Raw genomic sequence first — 20,131 nt, 5'->3', positions numbered from 1 at the left:
TTATTTGACGGTCCGTAAAATTGTTGCTGATGGTTTTTATTTTATACAGTCCCTGACTGATGATATGTCGTGATGCAACTAGTAGTCATTCAAATCAATGCCCTATTCCTCAATGAAAAAAAATCGGTATATATCAAAACGTTGTCCTCTGGATGCAAATTAATTCCATTTTAGACCTAATGAGTGGTTCATGTGCGGTCCTAATTCAGCTCAACTAGTCATTCAATGCTGCATATAGAAAACGGCGTATTACCTACTACCACCAGGCGGCTCCTTTGGGGGCCACATCACAAATATCATATACAATGACAATGAAGCACCACCAATTCCCAACTTGTTGGTGCAGATTTTCCGTACACACATGCATCACCATTCTTGGTACTAGGAGCAAGTATCGTTCTAAGAACAAAAGTACACTAGTACACGTCAGCGGTCATATAATTTATCCCATAAAGTGTCATATAAGATTTTTTTATGATGTGGAAGGGCACGAATCGAGGTGAGAGAAAGAGGGAACTGTTTTACAAAGCAGCCATATTATAGAACTGTGAGATGATGACTTGTGCAGGACTGTACATTGTTGTTGAACATGCAACTTGTAATATTACTGACCAGTAGGGTTACCCACTGCCCCACCATAGTCTCTGTCGCAAGGAAAGTTGGCTCCCTAGTCCTTTTCTTCAAGTGTTGGCATGATCGGATTAATTAGTTAACTTGGACCTGTTGCCGAAAATGGTATATTTTGTTTCTTTTGCATGTACAGGTAGTGCATATATATTTTCAAAATGGCAACAATACTGGTATGCATACACTTAAAGTACTTCATCCACTCCAAATTATTTTTCGTTTAACTTTTTTTACCCCAATTTTGCCCACTTGTCTTATTAATATTTATGCAAACATAGTCAAATTTGAGTCATTGTTGAAGAACTTTTATTAATAAAGCAAGTCAGAACAAAAAGTGATATTTTGCACAAATTTTTAAATTAAATGAGACGAATGATCAAACGTAGAATTAAAAAAGTCAAACAGATTATAATTTGGAATAGATGGAGTAGCCAACAATACCAGTTGCGGTTGGTGCTAGCGGCTAATTGATTGAATGTTAGTGGGACGACAACAAGAATGATCAGGACACCATGGGTGGTTAAAAATCCGTATGATAGCTAGTCTACCACTACAGATGGCACTTTTTTTTTGTGGGTAACACTACAGATGGTACTTCAAAAAATCTTTTGTCATACATCATAGATAGTGACAGTAGTCGACGATGTGATCGAATATTGCAAATGGTACTTTAAACCTCCTTTTTGTTAGACATTAATTATTATCGCAAAATGCATCACCACAACCAAATCATGATGAACACAAAAAGGCATCTTCCTGCATACGTACCAACAGCTACATACTTTTCCCCTTGTGACCATGGCACTAGCCCATGCACTTGTTCTTGGATCATATATCCTCATGGTCCGATCAAAATTTAAATCGTGTTATTCTGGTGAGGTTATTACACACAGGAGAGTAGAAGGCACATAATCATAAAAAAGGGAATAATTTGTCCGTTCAGCAGAACATGTATTACTGCATCGCCTATTCCCATTATTGAAAAAAGCAATAGATGAACATTTATGGATCAAGTAACTACATAAATGCCCCCAATAAGTTCCATGACTTGAAATAGTATGTCACCTTTGTAGCCACACTATCAACACAACAGACTTCCTGTATATATTCCAACTCCAGCATATGAAGAACTTGTCATCACTTATAGAAGTGTGGCATTGTACTGTTGATTCCTGGACTGTAAATCCGCAACCAATCTTTTGACTGTGTCCGGACCAATAGGATTATCCGTCCCTCATCTAACACCAATACAGGCTGAACACCTAGCATACTACCTGGAATATTGCCAATTTGTATGATGTGCTGTCTGGACCATAAAGAATTTTCAACGTCCATCAAAAACCACAAGTCTATGGTGGAGGTCTTCTTATTGTCGTGAACTGTAACCAAGAAATCTTTATGTTCACCTAACATTATCTGGTGAACAATGTCTCTGTAATCAAGCAAGCCATTGGATTTCTCAATAATTTGGCTTATCGGCTCTTGGACAGCCACACTCCACTGCTCCGTCTCCAGGTTGAAGGAAGGTATACAGCCAGGCTCGATGTTGTAGCCGTCGATGTAAAGTTGAAACAACCATCGATCAAAGAAGAAGTAGGCACTTCCTTTAACAACCACCCCATTGGTGCGACTTGGACTGAGATGTGCTGGTGGACTATCTACCTCCCTCCACTGTCCAATTCCACCTGGTGGATTACCATTCCTCCCCCAGTGTCCAATCCCTTCTCCAAATGTGAAAACCACGCACAATTGAAGATCATCGCCATGTCTTTCATCTCGCACAATGCGAACGAGCTTGTACTCTCCTGTGGAAGCTACCTGCCCAAATGCAAGCCAGGAAGGGTACCCCGGGCCAGGACATTCAAGACCCTCCGCAATGCCAACAGGTAAGGTGGAGACAGACCCAGAGACAGGGTCGAGCACACTGATAATGTGGTCTTGAGTCTTGACCCTGGATTAAGATATACTCGAAGCGCGTGCAGAGCACCCTGGGATCGTAATAGCCCTCCATGGTGGTGCAAAGCTGTTTGACGACATCCCCGGATAGGTCCACGAGATCTAAGAAGCCGCCGCCGTTGTGCACGGCGAGGAGCGGGCCCGGGTGGCCGGCGGCGTAGGCCGCGACGAAGAGCGGGTCGTAGGTGAGGGACCGCCAGGAGGGGCAGACGGCGCGGACGCGGCAGACATCCCTGGGCGGGAGAAGCAGCAGGATCTCGATCAGCAGTTCGCTGGGCAGGACGCCGTCGACGGCGGCGGCTTCAGGTCGCCCCTCCGGCGCCGGGACGCCGGACGACATCGGCGGCGCCTGCAGGAAGTCGATTTGGGATCAGATTCCAGGAACCCTAGATTTGGGTTCAGATGTGCAGGAAGAGGAGGTTGCAGAAAGAGCGGAGGCCCGTTTGCAGCCTACGACGGAGGAGAGGGCCGGTGTACCTTCCCAGGTGGAGTGCGGTGCGCGGCCGGCGTCCGCTTCCGGCGCCGCCGCTGTCTGTTCCTCTTCCAGCGCGCCGCCGCCAGCCTGCCTGCCCTTCTCCTTCTCGTCGTCTAGTGCTCTGCGAAGAGGAGCAGAGTTCCGTGGGGAGTGGGCTCTCATGTTTTTGGTTTTTCTTCTTGGAGAGGACTAGGCCCTCTTGCTTGCGTCTTGTTGGGCTGGGCTTTCTGCACAAGAGGACTTTGAGTCGGACCCTTCCAGCCCTGGATTTCTTGGTTACTCCAGCCCATTAACATATTTTGAACGCGAGCAAATTCCAACAGCTTATCTCATTTTCGTTCTACTGCAGCCCGTAGTGTAGTCTAGTGGTTACAAGAACCTCGGTAGCACATAAGGTCCTGGGTTCGACTTCTCATGAAAGCGAATATTCTAGATTTAAAGGTGTTGCGCATTCAGTGGTAGGCGATGTTCCCGTCGACAGCGAGACGTCTGTGGTGACTTCGTCAATCTCGAGGATTTGCCGGCTCAGTCTTCAAAGATACTCATAGGGGTAGGGTTTGCGTGTACTAGGGGTGTGAGTGTGCATGCGTTGTGAGTGTTTGAGTTTTACTATATAATCTCAAAAAAAAATCTCATTTTCGTTCTACTATATCTCATTTTCCACTGCTAGTGTAGAGCATGTATTGTCTCGTGATGACATCAGAAGACAAGGCCACACGGCAAGGTCAAGCTGTGCAAGATTACCAAAACCAGGTAGCTTAATTACTTGATAGATGTTACCCTGCTCGAGGCCATACGTGCATATTTTCTAGTCAATGGCTAGTTAGATGAAATCCTTAGACTCAATATTCTTGTAGGATTTGGAGAACTTACTCCTATGCATCATGGTGCTTTTAAAACTTATCTAATTTTGGACCCTTTGGACCGCACCTACACTAATTGGCAGTAGGTTCCATCAACGAAAACTGTACTGAGTAATCTGTGCTCAATCACCGGAGAAGAATGAATCCAGATCGAGAACAAATCTGTGTCATAAATTTCTATGATCGATTTTTCTTGGGTGAAACTGAGAAGAAACCAGTTGGTACCTGATCTTTTTTATTAAAAAATACTAATTTAGTTAATTTTGTTTCCCTGTCCAGGTGTTGTGTGAATAGAAAAGGCAGTACCCTCCCAAATAAACAAGATCAAAATTGAACAAGCAACCGCCATGATCAAGGGGTATCTTTTATAGCAACCTCACTTATTAGGTTGTTCACATGCAAGCCAGACGCAAATTAATTAAAAACCCGGGACCGATTTCATATATAGGGTTGAAAGTGGAGGTTGAGAAGCAACTTAAATTTATATATCTTCCTCGCTCGAAGGTTATTTATACGAATTTTTTTGTTCCTTCATTAGTACCTCATTTTCATTTTTAAGCATTATTTCTAGACTTTATTTATCTTGCTTTTCCTTTGTACTTCGCTACACAACACATCCTATGAAGGACCATACACACCTTGTTGAGAAAAAAAACCATATATGCAATGGTAACATATTAAATATGATAAATGAGGTAGTAGTCAAACAACTGACTTAATGGGTAGACTATCTTAAACTATCTATGTATTCGCTGACTTGTCAGCTGAGCATTGTAATAATATAATCTAATTCTAATCAAACATTTTGGAGATCACCTGGAGTGGATCATATCAGGATATCAAAGCCCGCATCTAGCCGCATCGCCAACTACAGCTTAAGTTCTCTACATTAGCTAGGATATATAACAGAATACAGTGGATTAGCAGATAAAGAACAAAGATACGAGCTTATTAGCAATTAACTGGGTTGGAAGAACAGATGGGCAGATACAAATGCACTGGTCTTTTAGTGTAGATAACATATCAACAACCCCGAGAAGACATGCCACCCAAGGTAGGAATCACATCCAATCCTGCTAGGCGCTAATTTACGGCCGCTCGTAAACTGGGCTCTGTACAGTCGATTCTGATCGCTTGGTCCAGCCAATTCCTTTCCAGTCCCACCGTCCCCAGTCCTATACCCTCACATCACGTCACCTCATCTCGTTCCCACCTCTCGTGAAACAAACTGTTGTGACATATTTGAATATTATAAAAAATTAGCCTAACATATTGTTGTCGTCATAATTTAACAGGTTAATTAATAGGCCGAGAGTGAGTTGGGCTTAATGAGGAAATTAAAGGAGGCTTACGAATCGACTCCTGCGTGAGCATTTGGCCCAATTGAGTCATGTATCCTTAGATTTAGTTCAGATTGAGTTAGAGATAGAGTCCGATATGGACACATTAGTTTAGATTGTTTCCCAAGTCTCCGGACTATAAATATGTACCCTATGATATTCGTAAGAAGAACGTCATCACGTTTGCAATCAACAACTCTCGGCGCACCGCCACCCCTAATTCTAGAGTTTCATCCAAGTAAGCGCCATGCTGCCCTGATCGTTTCTTGCGATCAAGGCAGCGTTGTTCTTGCTTTTACCTTGGTATTACTCGTACTGAAGCGTTTTTGATGGCGAGTAATGCTAGTTATCCTGATATTCGTAGCATGAATTTAGTAGATCTATCGTGCTTTTGTTGCTTATCATCTACGAATATCATGTTATCTCTGTGCAAGTCACGTTTTAATCTTATGCTAATTCTCGTTGCATAGAATTAGTTGCACAGAGACAACACCCTGCTTCTTTTATATTTAGTAGATCTAGTCCGTTATGATTTGCTCTTATATTTAAGAGTTGGCGTAATATCTGCTAGGTCAGGCCTTTCAAACGGGTTGGATGATACGGTGACGTATTAGATGCTTTGCCTTAGTCTTAACAGGGAATTGATCCGGGAATCGGCTTTCAGCTTGTTCTTAGGCCTCTATTCTGGTTAAGGTTTAGTTATTTATTGCGCTCATTAGGCCTAATTACGTGTAGGATGTTCCGATCTAGCAGTGAAGCTTTTACCGTCGTGGACTAGATTAGCTAGATTTAATTGAAACAGCTTTACAGTTATTTGCTTTATTCGTCAAATATCCGGATACAAACAGATCCAATCTGACACCGGGACTCGATCGGCTCTTTAAAGCCGATGCAAGAGTCGTCCCGGGGAGCCGACCACGGCTCGGACTTACGTTTCCACGTGTTTGTGTATGCAGGCAAATCGTCGCAAGCACGTTCGCACCTTCCTGATCGGGTATAGGTCAGGTGGCATGCCCTGCGTCTTCAGAAGCCGCGGCGTGTGCTGAAATTACGGGCCATTGACGAGGGAGCAGTGCCTGCCAGCGCCCCGGCGACCTCCCGGCTCTTCGTGTTGCCTGTCACTACTCGCCGGTGGGTTTTGACCGACAACACATTCTGGCACGCCCAGTGGGACATTCATCAACAACAACGCCCGCTGCAGAGATGACTGGACCTCAAGACCAAGCTCCTGTCCCGCCGGTCACTAAACCTGTCACGTACGAAGAGCTGACTCCAGAACACAAGCAAAAACATGATGAGGTCAAAGTTCAGTTTGAAGCCGATCTTATCGGCTCTTTCGAGAGGACCCGCAACCACGGCATCAGGTGGAAGGGGTTCTCACCAGAGGGCGCTCTCGACAACGTTGATCTGTCTGTGCCATCAGAGGAGCGCACCAGGGCTCTACGCCAGGAGATGAACTATATGGTGGCTCATACGCTTCATCGGCACTCAGAGAGCCTGGTGAACGAGCTTGAGCGCGTGGCACATCGTGTTGTCCAGGAGGTGATCAAGAACCAGTACTCCCCATCGGGACCAGTCCTGGGGAGTCACAGGGGGGAAGCTGCATTGCAATCTAGGCCGCCAGTATCGTACTCGCTCGCGGCAGCAGGACAGTAGAGTTCGCCGATCTACGTCGTATACAAGATCGGCGGTGACCCCGAGGAGGGACAGTTCCTGAACGAGCCGCCCAAAGAGATCCCGCATGGCTACACGTGCGTGTACATACCCGACAATATCAACCCAACATGCACAGGGGCAGCTGGTGGGTATAGGAGCCTCAGGAGCAGACGCGGAGAAACAGGCATGGCTGGCAAAGTACGCTACCGGGCCGAGTGCTGAACCCTCGGCTCCAGGAGTTCTTAGCGTGGAGCAGGTCAGTGCAATACTAAGGGACCAGTTTGGCATCCTGCCCAAGAGAAAGGCGATCGGCTATTCCAAGCCGTATCCAAGTGACTACGATTTGATCCCGTTGCCACCTAAGTATTGGCTTCCGGAGTTCACCAAATTCAGCGGATCAGAAGGAGCCAGCTCCATTGAACATGTGAGCCGATACCTGACGCAGCTTGGGATGATCTCAATATTGGATTCTCTGAGGGTCCGTTTCTTCTCCCAGTCTCTAACAGGTTCGGCCTTTGGATGGTATACATCACTGCCCCCAGATTCGATCCGGACTTGGAGGCAATTGGAAGATCAGTTCCACACCCAATATCATTCAGAGGCTACTGAAGCCGGGATTGCCGACCTCGCCCAAGTCAGGCAGAAGCGAGGGGAAAGTGTCTTAGAGTACGTGCAGCGCTTCCGAGAGGTCAAGAACCGATGCTACACGTCGCGCATAATGGAAAAGGAAGTGGTTGATTTGGCAGTTCTGGGACTCGCTAAGCCGATCAAGGATCTGGCTTTTCAATTGGAATTCACCTCTCTGGCACACATGGTGCAGAAGCTCATGGCATATGAACACTATCATCCGGACCTGTACCAGGAAAAATTCAAGCGCCATGTAAACATGGCCCAAGCAGATGATTCTGATGATTCTGGCGGGGAACAAGAAGTGGCTATGGCAGAGTGGATCCGGGGGGCAAACCCCGTCCCGTGCAAGTGGGTCAAACAGAAGGGGCTTGTGAAGGGCTATGACTTTGACGTGGCCAAGACAGAACAGGTATTCGACTTACTGCTCAAAGAGAAGCAGTTGAAGCTCCCAGAGAATCACAAGCTACCAATGGCACAAGAGCTGCAGGGGAGGCTGTACTGCAAGTGGCACCACTCGTTCACCCATGCCACAAATGACTGCAAGGAGCTACGTCGGCAGATCCAATCGGCTATCGAGCTAGGCCGATTAATTCTGGCCCAACACACAATGAAGGTGGACAGTCAACCGTTCCCGAAGGCTAACGTGGTGGAGCTGTCAGATCTTGGACCTGTGGGCCAGAACTTGGCATTCCAGATCAACATGGCGGGACCCATGCGCCGCCGTGACGAGCAGAGGAAAGAGGCCGCTTCTGGAAAATGGCCCCAGGATGAATACGAGCCGGAGCAGCAACATGTTACTGAAGAACAAGTGTGTCACATCCGCAATCAGCTCCCAGCTTCCAATCGGCTTCTGGAAAAGTACCAGTATCAGTACAAGTTGCGCCGCCAACATGAATCGGAAGAGGAGGAGTATGAGCACCGCACAGGGAGGACGCTGGGGAGGCGCCAGGCTATACGTGACCACTGGCATTGCCCGTTCTTCAGGTACTGTTGGAATTCCGGTATGAGAAGATTGCCTGCTATAGATGATTGCTTGGAGTGTAGTCCTCGGGGACGCCAGCAAGGCGAGACATCAGTGTTCCAGTGCTTGGGGCCCAGAACACGTCACGACGACCATGTGAGGTGGCCATCCAAGGATGATCTGGAGCCAGAAGAAGAAGATAGGTATCATCATCCACGATGGTGTCCTGACGGGCTCAGCCGATCACAGAAGCGCAGAGTGCAGCGCCTGCGCAATCTCAAGGAAGCGGAAGCAAGGTACCTCGACGTGTTGAGGAAAGCGCGTCCAGATCTCGCAGAGCAAGTCACGCGCCCGCAAAGGGTGGAAAGGCGTCCTCCAAGGAGGGAGTGGCGCCCCAAGCAGCCAAGAGCCGATGAAAAGCCATCGGCTGATGTGAACATGGTGTTCGTGCTCCCGTCGGAGTTTCGGGCGCCCCAACCAGAGGAATTGGCCATCGCGCAGTTGGATCTTGGCCCACGGCCGATCATCTTCGAGAAGCCCAAGGAGAAAAGCTACAAGCACCTGAAGGGATTGTATCTCAAGGGCCTCATCGATGGCAAACCTGTGAACAGGATGTTGGTCGACACTGGCGCCGCAGTCAACCTGATGCCATACTCAGTGCTGCGCTAATTGGGTCGTTCCGCTGCTGATCTCATCAAGACCAACGTAATGCTCAATGACTTCAACGGCCAACCGTCAGAGGCGCAGGGCGTCCTCAATGTGGAGTTGACAGTTGGCCGCAAGACCGTCCCAACCTCGTTCTTCATCATCAACAGCAAGAGTACGTACACAGTACTGCTTGGGAGGGATTGGATTCACGCCAATTGTTGTGTTCCTTCCACGATGCACCAGTGTTTGGTCCAATGGGATGGCGATGAAGTGGAGGTGGTCCGTGCAGATGACTCCAGCGAGGTTTCGCTCGCAGACATGAACGCCTGGGATGCGGAAGGGCAAGAGCCGATCTCAGGAATCGCACTGGAAGACTGTGATCGAATCGAAGCGACAAAATGGGCTGAGGCTGGTCTTATCCACTGGCCTCACAGAGTAAAAACATTCTGGCAAGCTACGAAATCCAGCAAGATTAGAGAGGCCGGTCCCAGCAACCGGCCCCAAAAAATGAGTAATGTATGCTTAGAGTTGAAGTTGTTACATTATGTACAAACAATGGCCTGCTCCGGTAGCCGGTCAGTTAATTTGCATTCAGTTTCAAGGAGTAATATAGAAACGGCCGGCCCATGCAGTCGGCCGAAAATTTTCTTTTGTCATCTCCCCGTGTTTGCTGTCGACGTGGCAGATGATGGTGAGTTGCCTGCGTCCACAGTCGATTTAACAGGCGACGGCAAGTTGGGGTATGGGTTTACATCAGCTGACGATTTGGAGGAAGTTGATATTGGTCCCGGGGATAAATCACGACCAACATTTATCAGCAAGAAGCTAGACCTGAGTCTGCGTGAGCCGATGATAGCACTGTTGAGAGAATACCGGGAATGTTTCGCATGGGATTATACTGAAATGCCTGATCTGGATAGAAGCATCGTCGAACATCGGCTCCCGCTTAAGAAAGGATTTTGGCCGTATCAACAACGAGCAAGGCAGATGAAGGCTGGAGTCCTGGAGGAGGTCAAGAAAGAGGTGCAAAAGATGCTGGACGCAGGGTTCATCAGGCCATGCAGGTACACAGAATGGATCTCTAGTGTGGTCCCTGTGCAGAAGAAGGATGGCCGATGGAGAGTCTGCGTGGACTTCAAAGACCTCAACAGAGCAACGCCAAAGGACGAATATCCGATGCCCGTGGCAGAAACATTGATCAACGCAGCTGCCGGTCACAAAATGCTGAGCTTTATGGACGGTAACGCTGGCTATAACCAGATCTTCATGGCCCTAGAAGACATAAGCAAGACCGCGTTCAGAGTACCAAGTGTGGTCAGCTTGTTCGTGTACTTGGTTATGACCTTTGGATTGAAAAATGCCGGTGCAACGTATCAACGTGCCATGAATTACATCTTTCATGATCTCATCGGCAAGCTGGTAGAAATCTACATTGATGATGTCGTGGTCAAGTCCATGTCAGCTGGGGGGCATCTGGAAGATCTGCGTAAGGTTTTGGAGCGAACTCGGAAGTTTGGGCTCAAAATGAACCCAAAGAAATGTGCCTTTGGCGTGTCAACCGGTCAGTTCTTAGGATTCCTAGTGCATGAGCGGGGAATCGAGATCGGCTTGAAGAGTCAAGAAGCGGTAAAAACAATGAAGCCGCCTACTACGAAGAAGGAATTACAGAAGCTTATCGGCAAAATCAACTTTGTCAGGCGATTTATATCCAATCTGTCTGGGCGTATCGAGCCCTTCATGGGTCTAGTGAAGATCAAGTCCGAGGATGAGTTTCACTGGGGGCAGAACAGCAGCGGGCTTTTGATGAAATCAAGGAATATTTGTCGAAGCCTCCAATTTTGGTTCCTCCACGGCAAGACAGGCCCTTCTACGTGTACTTGTCCGTGGGTGACACTTCCATCGCCTCGGTTCTGATACAGAAGCATGACGACCAAGATAAGGTTGTCTTCTACCTCAGCAGGCGCATGTTGGACGCCGAGACCAGGTATCCTGAGATCGAAAAGCTTTGTCTTTGTTTATTCTTTACATGTACGAAGCTTCGACATATTTTGCTCTCGGCGGAGACGATTATTATATGTAAATCGGATGTCATCAAGCATATGTTGTCGGCTCCTATTCTGAAAGGCCGACTAGGAAAATGGATGTTTGCATTATCAGAATTCGATATCCGATATCAACCTGCAAAGGCGGTCAAGGGGCAGGCACTGGCGGATCTCATTGCAGACAGAGTCAACACCGACGTATCTGCACTTTTTGTACGTGCCTGGGCCATGTTCTTTGACGGATCGGCTTGTGATGATGGGTGTGGCGTAGGAATTCTGTTGGTATCGCCTCGTGGGGCGACATATTCTTTTTCCATCAGGATGGCTACTCCATGCCCCAATAATTTAGTAGAGTATGAAGCCGTTCGCAAGGGGATGGAATTACTCTTGGAAGCTGGTGCAGAAGCAGTGGAAATATTTGGGGATTCGAAACTGGTGATTTCTCAGCTCACAAGAATATAAATGTGAGAGCGAGGCTCTTTTTCCGATATGGATGCAATGCCATGAGTTGATGTCACAATTCAGGTACATTAATTTCCACTGGATACGAAGGACTTTGAACAGTGAAGCCAATGATTTGGCACAGATGGCTTCCGGATACAAGGAAACAGCCGATGGAGTCGACGTAGAGGTTCAGTTTCTGGAACCTGGAGACTAGAGAGCCGATATCTTCAATTATTTGAAGGATTCGGCTCGGGGGGCACCCAAAAGGATAAGACTCAAAGCTATGAAGTATGTTATGATAGGAGATGACATGTTCTACAGGACTCTGGAAGGATTGCTGCTTAAATGTTTGGGGCCTTCGGAGTCGAATCGGCTCTTGCATGAGGTTCATGAAGGAGCCTGCGGTACTCATCAATCGGCTCACAAGATGAAATGGCTGATTAGGCGATTGGGATATTACTGGCCTACCATGCTTGAAGATTGTTTCAAATATTACAAGGGATGTCAGGTATGTCAGAGATTCGGCAAGATTCAGATGGCGCCGTCATCAGTGATGAATCCTATCATTAAGCCATGGCCGTTCAGGGGTTGGGCCATGGATATGATTGGCCAGATTAACCCGCCATCTAGCAAAGGTCACCAATGGGTGTTAGCTGTCACAGATTATTTCACAAAATGGGTAGAGGCGGTACCCATGAGGTCGGTGGCATCAAAAGATGTGATTAATTTCGTTAAAGAGCACATCATTTATAGGTTCGGGATTCCTCAGACCATTACGACCGATGGAGGATCGGTCTTTATATCGGAGGAATTTAGAAAATTTGCTGATGACACGGGGTTCAAGCTAATCAGATCATCTCCTTATTATGCCCAGGCTAATGGACAGGCTGAAGCATCCAACCAGAGCCTTATCAAGCTGATCAAAAGGAAGATTGATGAATATCCTAGGCGCTGGCATGAGGTGTTGTCAGAGGCTTTGTGGGCATATCGTATTTCGTGTCACGGATCCATCAAGACGTCACCGTACCATCTGGTCTACGGTCAAGACGCTGTGTTACCATGGGAGATCACGGCCGGATCGAGGCGTGTTGAGTTTCAGAATGATCTATCAGCTGAAGAGTATACAGCCTTGATGAGCGATAATGTGGAGGATCTTACAGAGCTAAGACTTTGGTCACTTGAGAAGATCAAGGAAAACAAGGCTAAAGTTGCTCGTGCATACAACAAAAAGGTCAAGCCGAAAGAATTCAAGGTTGGAGATCTAGTTTGGGAGACAGTGCTACCATTGGGGACTAAAGACAGGAAGTATGACAAATGGTCTCCAACTTAGCATGGACCGTACAAGGTTGATCAGGTTTTGCCGGGAAATGCATACATGCTTGAGGAATTGGATGGTGTCAAATTTCCTGTGGCGGTCAATGGCCAACACCTCAAGAAGTATTTCCCGAGCATGTGGGAAGGCGAGTGATAAAAGCCGATGAGATCCATCTGGCTGCATTGTAATAGGCCAACACGTTGAGTTGGCTAGTAAAAAAAATGAGATAGGCCAACACATTGAGTTGGCCAAAGAAAAAACATTATATGAGATGCAAGGCAGCCGATGTGTAACCATCGACTTAAGATGTTTTTAATGAGCACAAGTTTCAGGCTTAACAGGCAACATTAAATGTTTTCTGAATAGTTCTACTAGTTCAGGAACCCTTCTATGGCATGGATGGCTTCTGCGCGTACGGCGTCGGCTCTTGCGATGATCGCTTCGTCGTCCTTGTCATCGCCTGTTACTATCTGTTGACTCAAGGTGCTTATCTCTGCAAACTATGCCCGTATCTGTTCGGTCATTTCTTGGGCTTCTTGCTTGGAGTTTGTGATCGAGGTTTTCTCTTCTTGGATCAGTATTTGGGTGTTGCGGACCTTTTCTTCGAGTTCTGCCAGTTCTTTCTTCAGGAGGTTGAGTCGCCTTGTGCTCTCGAAGATGTCAGCTTTGGCATCCAGAGTTGCTTTCTTTTGGTTGAGCAGTTTGCACTTCTGAGCAATGTCAGCTTTCAGAGGGATTTGAGAATGGCGTAATTCTATTCTCTGTTGTGCTGCTTTCACTTCTGCCCGAAAGAAGGGAAGATGGCCGACTGGCCAAAGCTTGACCCGAAGTTACTCTGGGAGTTGGGATTCTATCTGCTTAAGGATTTTCTGTATTTCTCTGGAGTCATCGACCAGGGCACTGATTGGAGCAGAGAGCAAACCCTTGATGAGTTGAAGCTGATTTGCCAGGTTAGCCGATTGCTGTGGAGTTGGTACTTTTGCTCCAAGGGCAGTCAGACCCATTGTTGCCGGGTCAAAGGAGAGCAAGTCTGAAATATCAAAGCCCTGTGAAAATATTGGAGTTAGTGTGGGGGCAAAGTGCATTAATGGAGTTATCGGCTGATTTAGAAGTAGCTCTTATAGTGTTACCTGTTGTAAGGGAGAAGCAATGGTCAATCCTAGTGTGATCGGCTCAATTGGGGCAGCAACAGTAGCATCGGCTGTGTCGGCTTGTTCGTCACGCGGAGCTTCAGGAGTTCTGGGTTGGGCTTCCATCGTCACGTCATCTGTTGCAGTTTCTTTGCTATGAATTTCTGCTTGGACGATGGTTGCTTCTTGCTGTCCAGGGATTTCTGTTGTTCCAGTATCGACTTCATGAACAGCGGATCTCTGTTGTGATGGGCTTCCAGTGCTAAGGATTTCTTCAGTTGTGTCCTGGAGAAAAGATTATAATCAACCAGAATATATGTGCATATAAAAGGGAAAAACATTCAGGAAAATTTAGAGAGATGGATTACCTGGTTGGTGTTGGAGTCTGATGGACTTGGAGAAGGTTGTGCTGTCTTCTTGATGACCCGTCTCGTGAAGATCTTCCTTTTCTTAGTTGGCACTCGGGGGCAGCACCTTCAGAGCATTGTCTCCGCTTAGAGGCTGACTGTAGTATGTCTGGCTGAATAATCATTATTACTTTCTTCATCGGCGGCGATCCCTTGCAAAAGAGAACATCAGGGGCGGATGGAAGAAAGTGGAATGGTTTCCCATTATTGGCTACAGGTTCTGGACCATCTTGTTGCTGTAAGAAAAGTGAGTAAGGATTAGCCAAGAAAAGGGATAGAGGACTTAGAAAGAATAAGTGCACAGATTCAGTACCTCTTCTTCGGGGATTACATATTCGAGATCAATTTGCTGCAGTCGAGGACCTAAAGCTTTTCTGAAGACATGAGTTTTCCACATTTCCCACCAAATGTTAAAGCCGATTGATGAAGGAGCAAAGGATAGATCGGCTGGTATTGGAATGTGGAGATTGTCAAACATGTTGTAGCATCTTGAACTGGTGAGACCATTGGGCAGATCGGCTCTGCTCTCCACCAAGTGGTGAATATGGAAGTGGGGAGGGACTTGTCCTAAGCCAAATTGCCGAGTTGCTACGACTGGTTGATAAGTCTCATAACCTGGTTTGATGATTCTGTTGGAGGTGCTGATGCCAACAGGAAGGAAGCCAGGTCGGATCATTAAAGAATACAGATGCCTAGTGCTGTTGTCATCGGCAAAACTATCCAGTCTAAAGGCAGTTGGGTTCTCGAAAGCTTCAGATTCAGTGAATGGAAAATAGAGGGGGTTCTCTAGGGCTTTGTAGAAAACTCTGAACCATTTTGCTGCATCTGTAGGGTTCAGTTTACTGCCAGGAAGGCTGAATAGAGCTTGGCCATAGCTGGTACATCTAATTGGCTTGCCATTCTCATTGGGGAAGGAATTCTTGGTCAGGCTTTGAAAGTTTGGGATCTGATGCTGAAAATAGAGTTGTGCCCATAACTGAATAAACCACCAAGGGCCTCCGGTTTTGAGTTTTTTTTGATTAAGCAAGTTGGGTGTCATCAAGTGGAGACATCTGTATGTTTCTCCAAGGAAAAGTTTGCCTAGGCCGGTGCGGTTGCCAGGGGCCAGGTGGTAGGCCAAAGGAAGGTAATTCTTAGTTGGAGCTAAGGAAGGACCACAGAAGATGAAATGTTCTAACCAAAGATTTAAAAAGACTGTGTGTTCCTTTTCAGTCACTGGACCTTTTGTTTTCATGTGCTGGTTCATGTAAGTGCCCCAGTTTGTGCAGTTTTCCTTGGATGAAAGTTTAAAGGGGACTTCTGCCATTTTGTGGGCAGCAGGATTGGGGGATCCAATGTCAAGGCCAGTGATCATGGTAACATCTAGCAGAGTAGGGGTCATGGGTCCATGACCGAAAAGAAAACAGTTCAGAGCATCGGACCAAAAGTAGCCGATGGTCTTCAGAAGGTTTTCATCTTTGTCAAGAGGAGACAAGGATAAACTAAGTGCATCAGCTATGTTTAGATCCTGCCAAAAGGGCATATGAGCTTTTGCTACTCTGTTGTACCATGTAGTCCAACTTTCAGGTGGATTGGGCCAGGCTCTTAAGCAGTCGGCCCAGGAATTTAAATCAATGTTTTGACTTGCGAGGGGGATCCTATTTGTTTCACATGAGATTAAATCTGTGGGATTTTCATAAGTTCGTGGGCCAAGACAAAAGGATTTTAGATTGGAAGGATGCGGCAGGAGGATGTTTGACACCTGAAGTTCAGAGATTCAGAAATTTACATGTGGTGTCATGTTTCAGAGTTTAATTTGTTAAAGGCTTAACGAGCTGAAGAAAGTAGAAAGGGGCAGGCTGAATATTACCTTCAGGCCGCAAATTGCCGCATCGTCGATTGTAGGGTTCGCTGTTTGAGCTGCAGAGTCCGCCATGGTTCAGATCTGTTGATTTAGGGTTTGGTTGTTCTGCGGTTTCTAATTCGAATTTTGAATGCTTGCGAGTCTTTGCTCGGATTTATGGAGCGGGATTCTCGAATTACGGTTGGATTTGGAGTGTCTAGTTCAAATTGGATTCAGAAGTGGAAGTGGTGTTCTGTTGTTATACGAGTTGCTTCAAATTTTGAATTCTGTCGGCTCTTGGACATTAGTAAAGCCTGATGCGATGCCATCGGCTTTTGGGGGTAAGATCCGAGCAAACAAATTAAAAGATAATAAGTTTCATTAAAAGTTGGATTTTTACAGAGAAGCCGATTTGACAAAGGAAAAATCCTTCGGCTTTACACTACTACTTCTACACTACTACCTACATCTACCGCTCGTAGGTACCTAGTACCTACGGCGCTTGGGGCTTCGAGCCGACACATCTCCGCCGTCGCTGTCGTCATCGTCGTCGTCGTCATTACTGGCGCCGTCGAAGGCGCTGCCGCCGCCGTCGCTGCTTTCTTCTTCGCTGCTGTCCTCCCATCGGAGGACCCGAGGAATCGGAAGGGCTTTCCTCCCATCGGTTCGTCGCTGCCGGAGGAGGAGCCGATTTCCTCTTCCGAGGAGGAATCGGCTCCATCCCAGGAGAACCTTTCTTCGCTGCTGCTCTCCAACTCCTCCTGGAACAGGAGTTGGAGGTCATCGCCTTCAGTCTGGGGCTCGTCGTCCTCGGAGGCGATCCCGAAGTCGAACTCCTCTGCATCCCAGTGCAGAGGAGCGAGCGCCTCGTACGCCGCCGCCGGGTTGTACTCCGGCGTCGGTTCCCGACTCTCTGGAATGGAATCGACGGAGGAGGCAGAAAGGTCTGAAGAAGGAGGGGAAGAAGGAGGGGAAGAAGAATGGCCGATGGAGTTGGAGTAGGAAGAGGAGGAAATCGCCATGGCTACTGAAGGTTGGGGTTTTCTGTGCTACTTGGCTTTTGAGGAAGATGAGTTTGCTGAGAAGAGAGTCGATTCGGTGTGAGATTAAATAGTAAAAGATGGAAGACGGATCGGCAGTTTCACATTCTACAAGGAGCCAGTTGTAGAGACGTTGCGTCTTCCTTGGTGGTTGCAGCGGTTTTTAATGAGCATTAACGGGAAAATGAAGCGACGGAGTGGTTTTGGAATTATCATTGCCAAAACCAGGGGGCATGTGTTATCGCCATAATTTAACAGGTTAATTAATGGGCCGAGAGTGAGTGGGGCTTAATGAGAAAATTGAAGGAGGCTTACGAATCGGCTCCTGCGTGAGCATTTGGGCCATGTGGGCCATGTATCCTTAGATTTAGTTCAGATTGAGTTAGAGATAGAGTCCGATATGGACACATTAGATTATATTGTTTCCCAAGTCTCCGGACTATAAATATGTACCCTATGATATTCGTAAAAGGAACGTCATCACATTTGCAATCAACAACTCTCGGCGCACCGCCACCCCTAATTCTAGGGTTTCATCCAAGTAAGCGCCATGCTGCCCTGATCGTTTCTTGAGATCAGGGCAGCGTTGTTCTTGCTTTTACCTTGGTATTACTCGTACTGAAGCATTTTTGATGGCGAGTAATGCTAGTTATCCTGATGTTCGTAGCATGAATTTAGAAGATCTATCGTGCTTTTGTTGCTTATCATCTACGAATATCATGTTATCTCTATGCAAGTCACGTTTTAATCTTATGCTAATTCTCGTTGCATAGAACTAGTTGCACAGGGACAACACCCTGCTTCTTTTATATTTAGTAGATCTAGTCCGTTATGGTTTGCTCTTATATTTAAGAGTTGGCGTAATATTTTATAGGTTAGGCCTTGCAAACTGGTTGGATGATCCGGTGACGTATTAGATGCTTTGACTTAGTCTTAATAGGGAATTGATCCGGGAATCGGCTTTCAGCTTGTTCTTAGGCCTCTATTCTTGTTAATGTTTAGTTATTTATTGCGCTCATTAGGCCTAATTACGTGTAGGATGTTCCGATCTAGCAGTGAAGCTTTTACCATCGTGGACTAGATTAGCTAGATTTAATTGAAGCAGCTTTACAGTTATTTGCTTTATTAGTCAAATATCCGGATACAAACAGATCCAATCTGACACCGGGACTCGATCGGCTCTTTAAAGCCGATGCAAGAGTCGTCCCGGGGAGCCGGCCACGGCTCGGACTTACGTTTCCACGTGTTTGTGTATGCAGGCAAATCATCGCAAGCACGTTCGCACCTTTCTGATCGGGTATAGGTCAGGTGGCACGCCCTGCGTCTTTAGAAGCCATGGCGTGTGCTGGAATTGCGGGCCGTAGACGAGGGAGCAGTGCCTGCCAGCGCCCCGGCGACCTCCCGGCTCTTCGTGTTGCCTGTCACTACTCGCCGGTGGGTTTTACCGACAACACATATACAAATAAAAAAATTAACCAAACTTATACAAATAATTATGAACAAAGTTTTGAGAAAAAATTGGAAGAGGAAAATTTTGAAAGAAAAAACTCCGAACAGAAAGATTTTGTAAAATTTGGACTAGAATATTTTGAGATCGATAAATTTTGGGAAGAAAAGTTGTGGTGCAAAATTTTTGTACAAGCAAAATTTTGGAGCCAAAAAAGTACATAAAAGATTCTGAGATAGAAAACTTGTCGAAAAATATTTTTACACAAAATTTCAAGGTAAAATAAGTTAAAGAAGCAAAAAAAAAGTTGAAGATAAAATATAGAACACATGAAAGTTAGAAAAGAGAAGCTAAAAGTGGAGCCGGAAGAGCATGCGCGGCCCACTGGCCCCGCGTGCATGGGCAGCTAGCGCGCGTCGAAAACCAGTATTGGGGACCCTGCTCTATATATGAGTGCAATGCAGCACGAGGATGTGCGCGTATGAATTTGACCAATTCGACGAGTTTTATTGTAATAACAATAACAAAAACCAAGCAATGTTTGTCCACATGCATATATCCTTTAATTTGGTGTAGTGATCCGGATATTGCCTATTACGGCGTACACATATACGCAACAATTACTAGATATGCTCACCTTTTTTTTACTATCATGCACAGGTGCTAGCTACTATTTTATTTGATCTTCGATCTGTATAGTACCAAGATCTTTCCAGAGTTACTGTAACGTTTTTAGTATCATGTACAGATCACTACTACAAAAACAATTTGTAGGAACGCCCCGATTTTTAGAGGCGGGTGATGCCATGACCCGCCCTAACAAATAGTTCCACATAAAAAAATCATAACTTTTTCATATAATCACGGATGAAGTCAAATTTTATATCAAAATTGTAGAGAATAATGAGATATCAAACTTTGTAGTTGATAACTTTTTTATTTAAGGTCATCTAGTGGTCCAAAATAATATTATTAGTTCTCTGATAGCTATAACTGTATAGTATCTCATATAACTCAAGTCATACTTTGAGGTTTCCACTATCTTAACCTTTATATACGCTGAAATATACTTGATATATTTTTTTCTATAGTTCACAATAAACATAGTGTAGAAGTTTTACATTTTTTAATTTATTTTGCTATATGCAAACAATTAAATGATTTTTCAGATAAAATGCCATCACCTGCCCTTAAAAATACGTTTGTAGGGGCGGGTGATGGTGTCACCCGCCACTACAAATTAATTTCCGAGTTAATATAAAAGAATAACATACCTCATAGAGTCATAAGTGTTTGTGTGGTGTAGTGGTAAGCATGGTACGAGCGAG

At 46.1% G+C, this 20,131-nt stretch overlaps 1 protein-coding gene across 1 annotated transcript; it reads right to left on the bottom strand.

Annotated features, from left to right (window-relative positions):
- Positions 1-1,472: 1,472 nt before the first annotated feature.
- Positions 1,473-3,202, bottom strand: LOC120665156. Its single transcript, XM_039944618.1, has 2 exons — positions 3,061-3,202; positions 1,473-2,932 (listed from the first exon to the last, which is right to left on the bottom strand). Exon 2 carries the CDS (start codon positions 2,921-2,923, stop codon positions 2,489-2,491), a length of 435 nt encoding a protein of 144 aa, XP_039800552.1. The 5' UTR covers positions 2,924-2,932; positions 3,061-3,202; the 3' UTR covers positions 1,473-2,488.
- Between the last annotated feature and the right edge of the window lie 16,929 nt (positions 3,203-20,131).

This window comes from Panicum virgatum, chromosome 2K (genome assembly GCF_016808335.1).
Source record: "Panicum virgatum strain AP13 chromosome 2K, P.virgatum_v5, whole genome shotgun sequence".
Taxonomy (NCBI): domain Eukaryota; kingdom Viridiplantae; phylum Streptophyta; class Magnoliopsida; order Poales; family Poaceae; genus Panicum; species Panicum virgatum.
This window is presented reverse-complemented; position numbering and strand designations above follow the sequence as displayed.

Excerpts from the sequence above, each read along its gene's own strand:
- LOC120665156 (XM_039944618.1), bottom strand. The coding sequence starts at position 2,923 with ATGTCGTCCGGCGTCCCGGCGCCGGAGGGGCGACCTGAAGCCGCCGCC.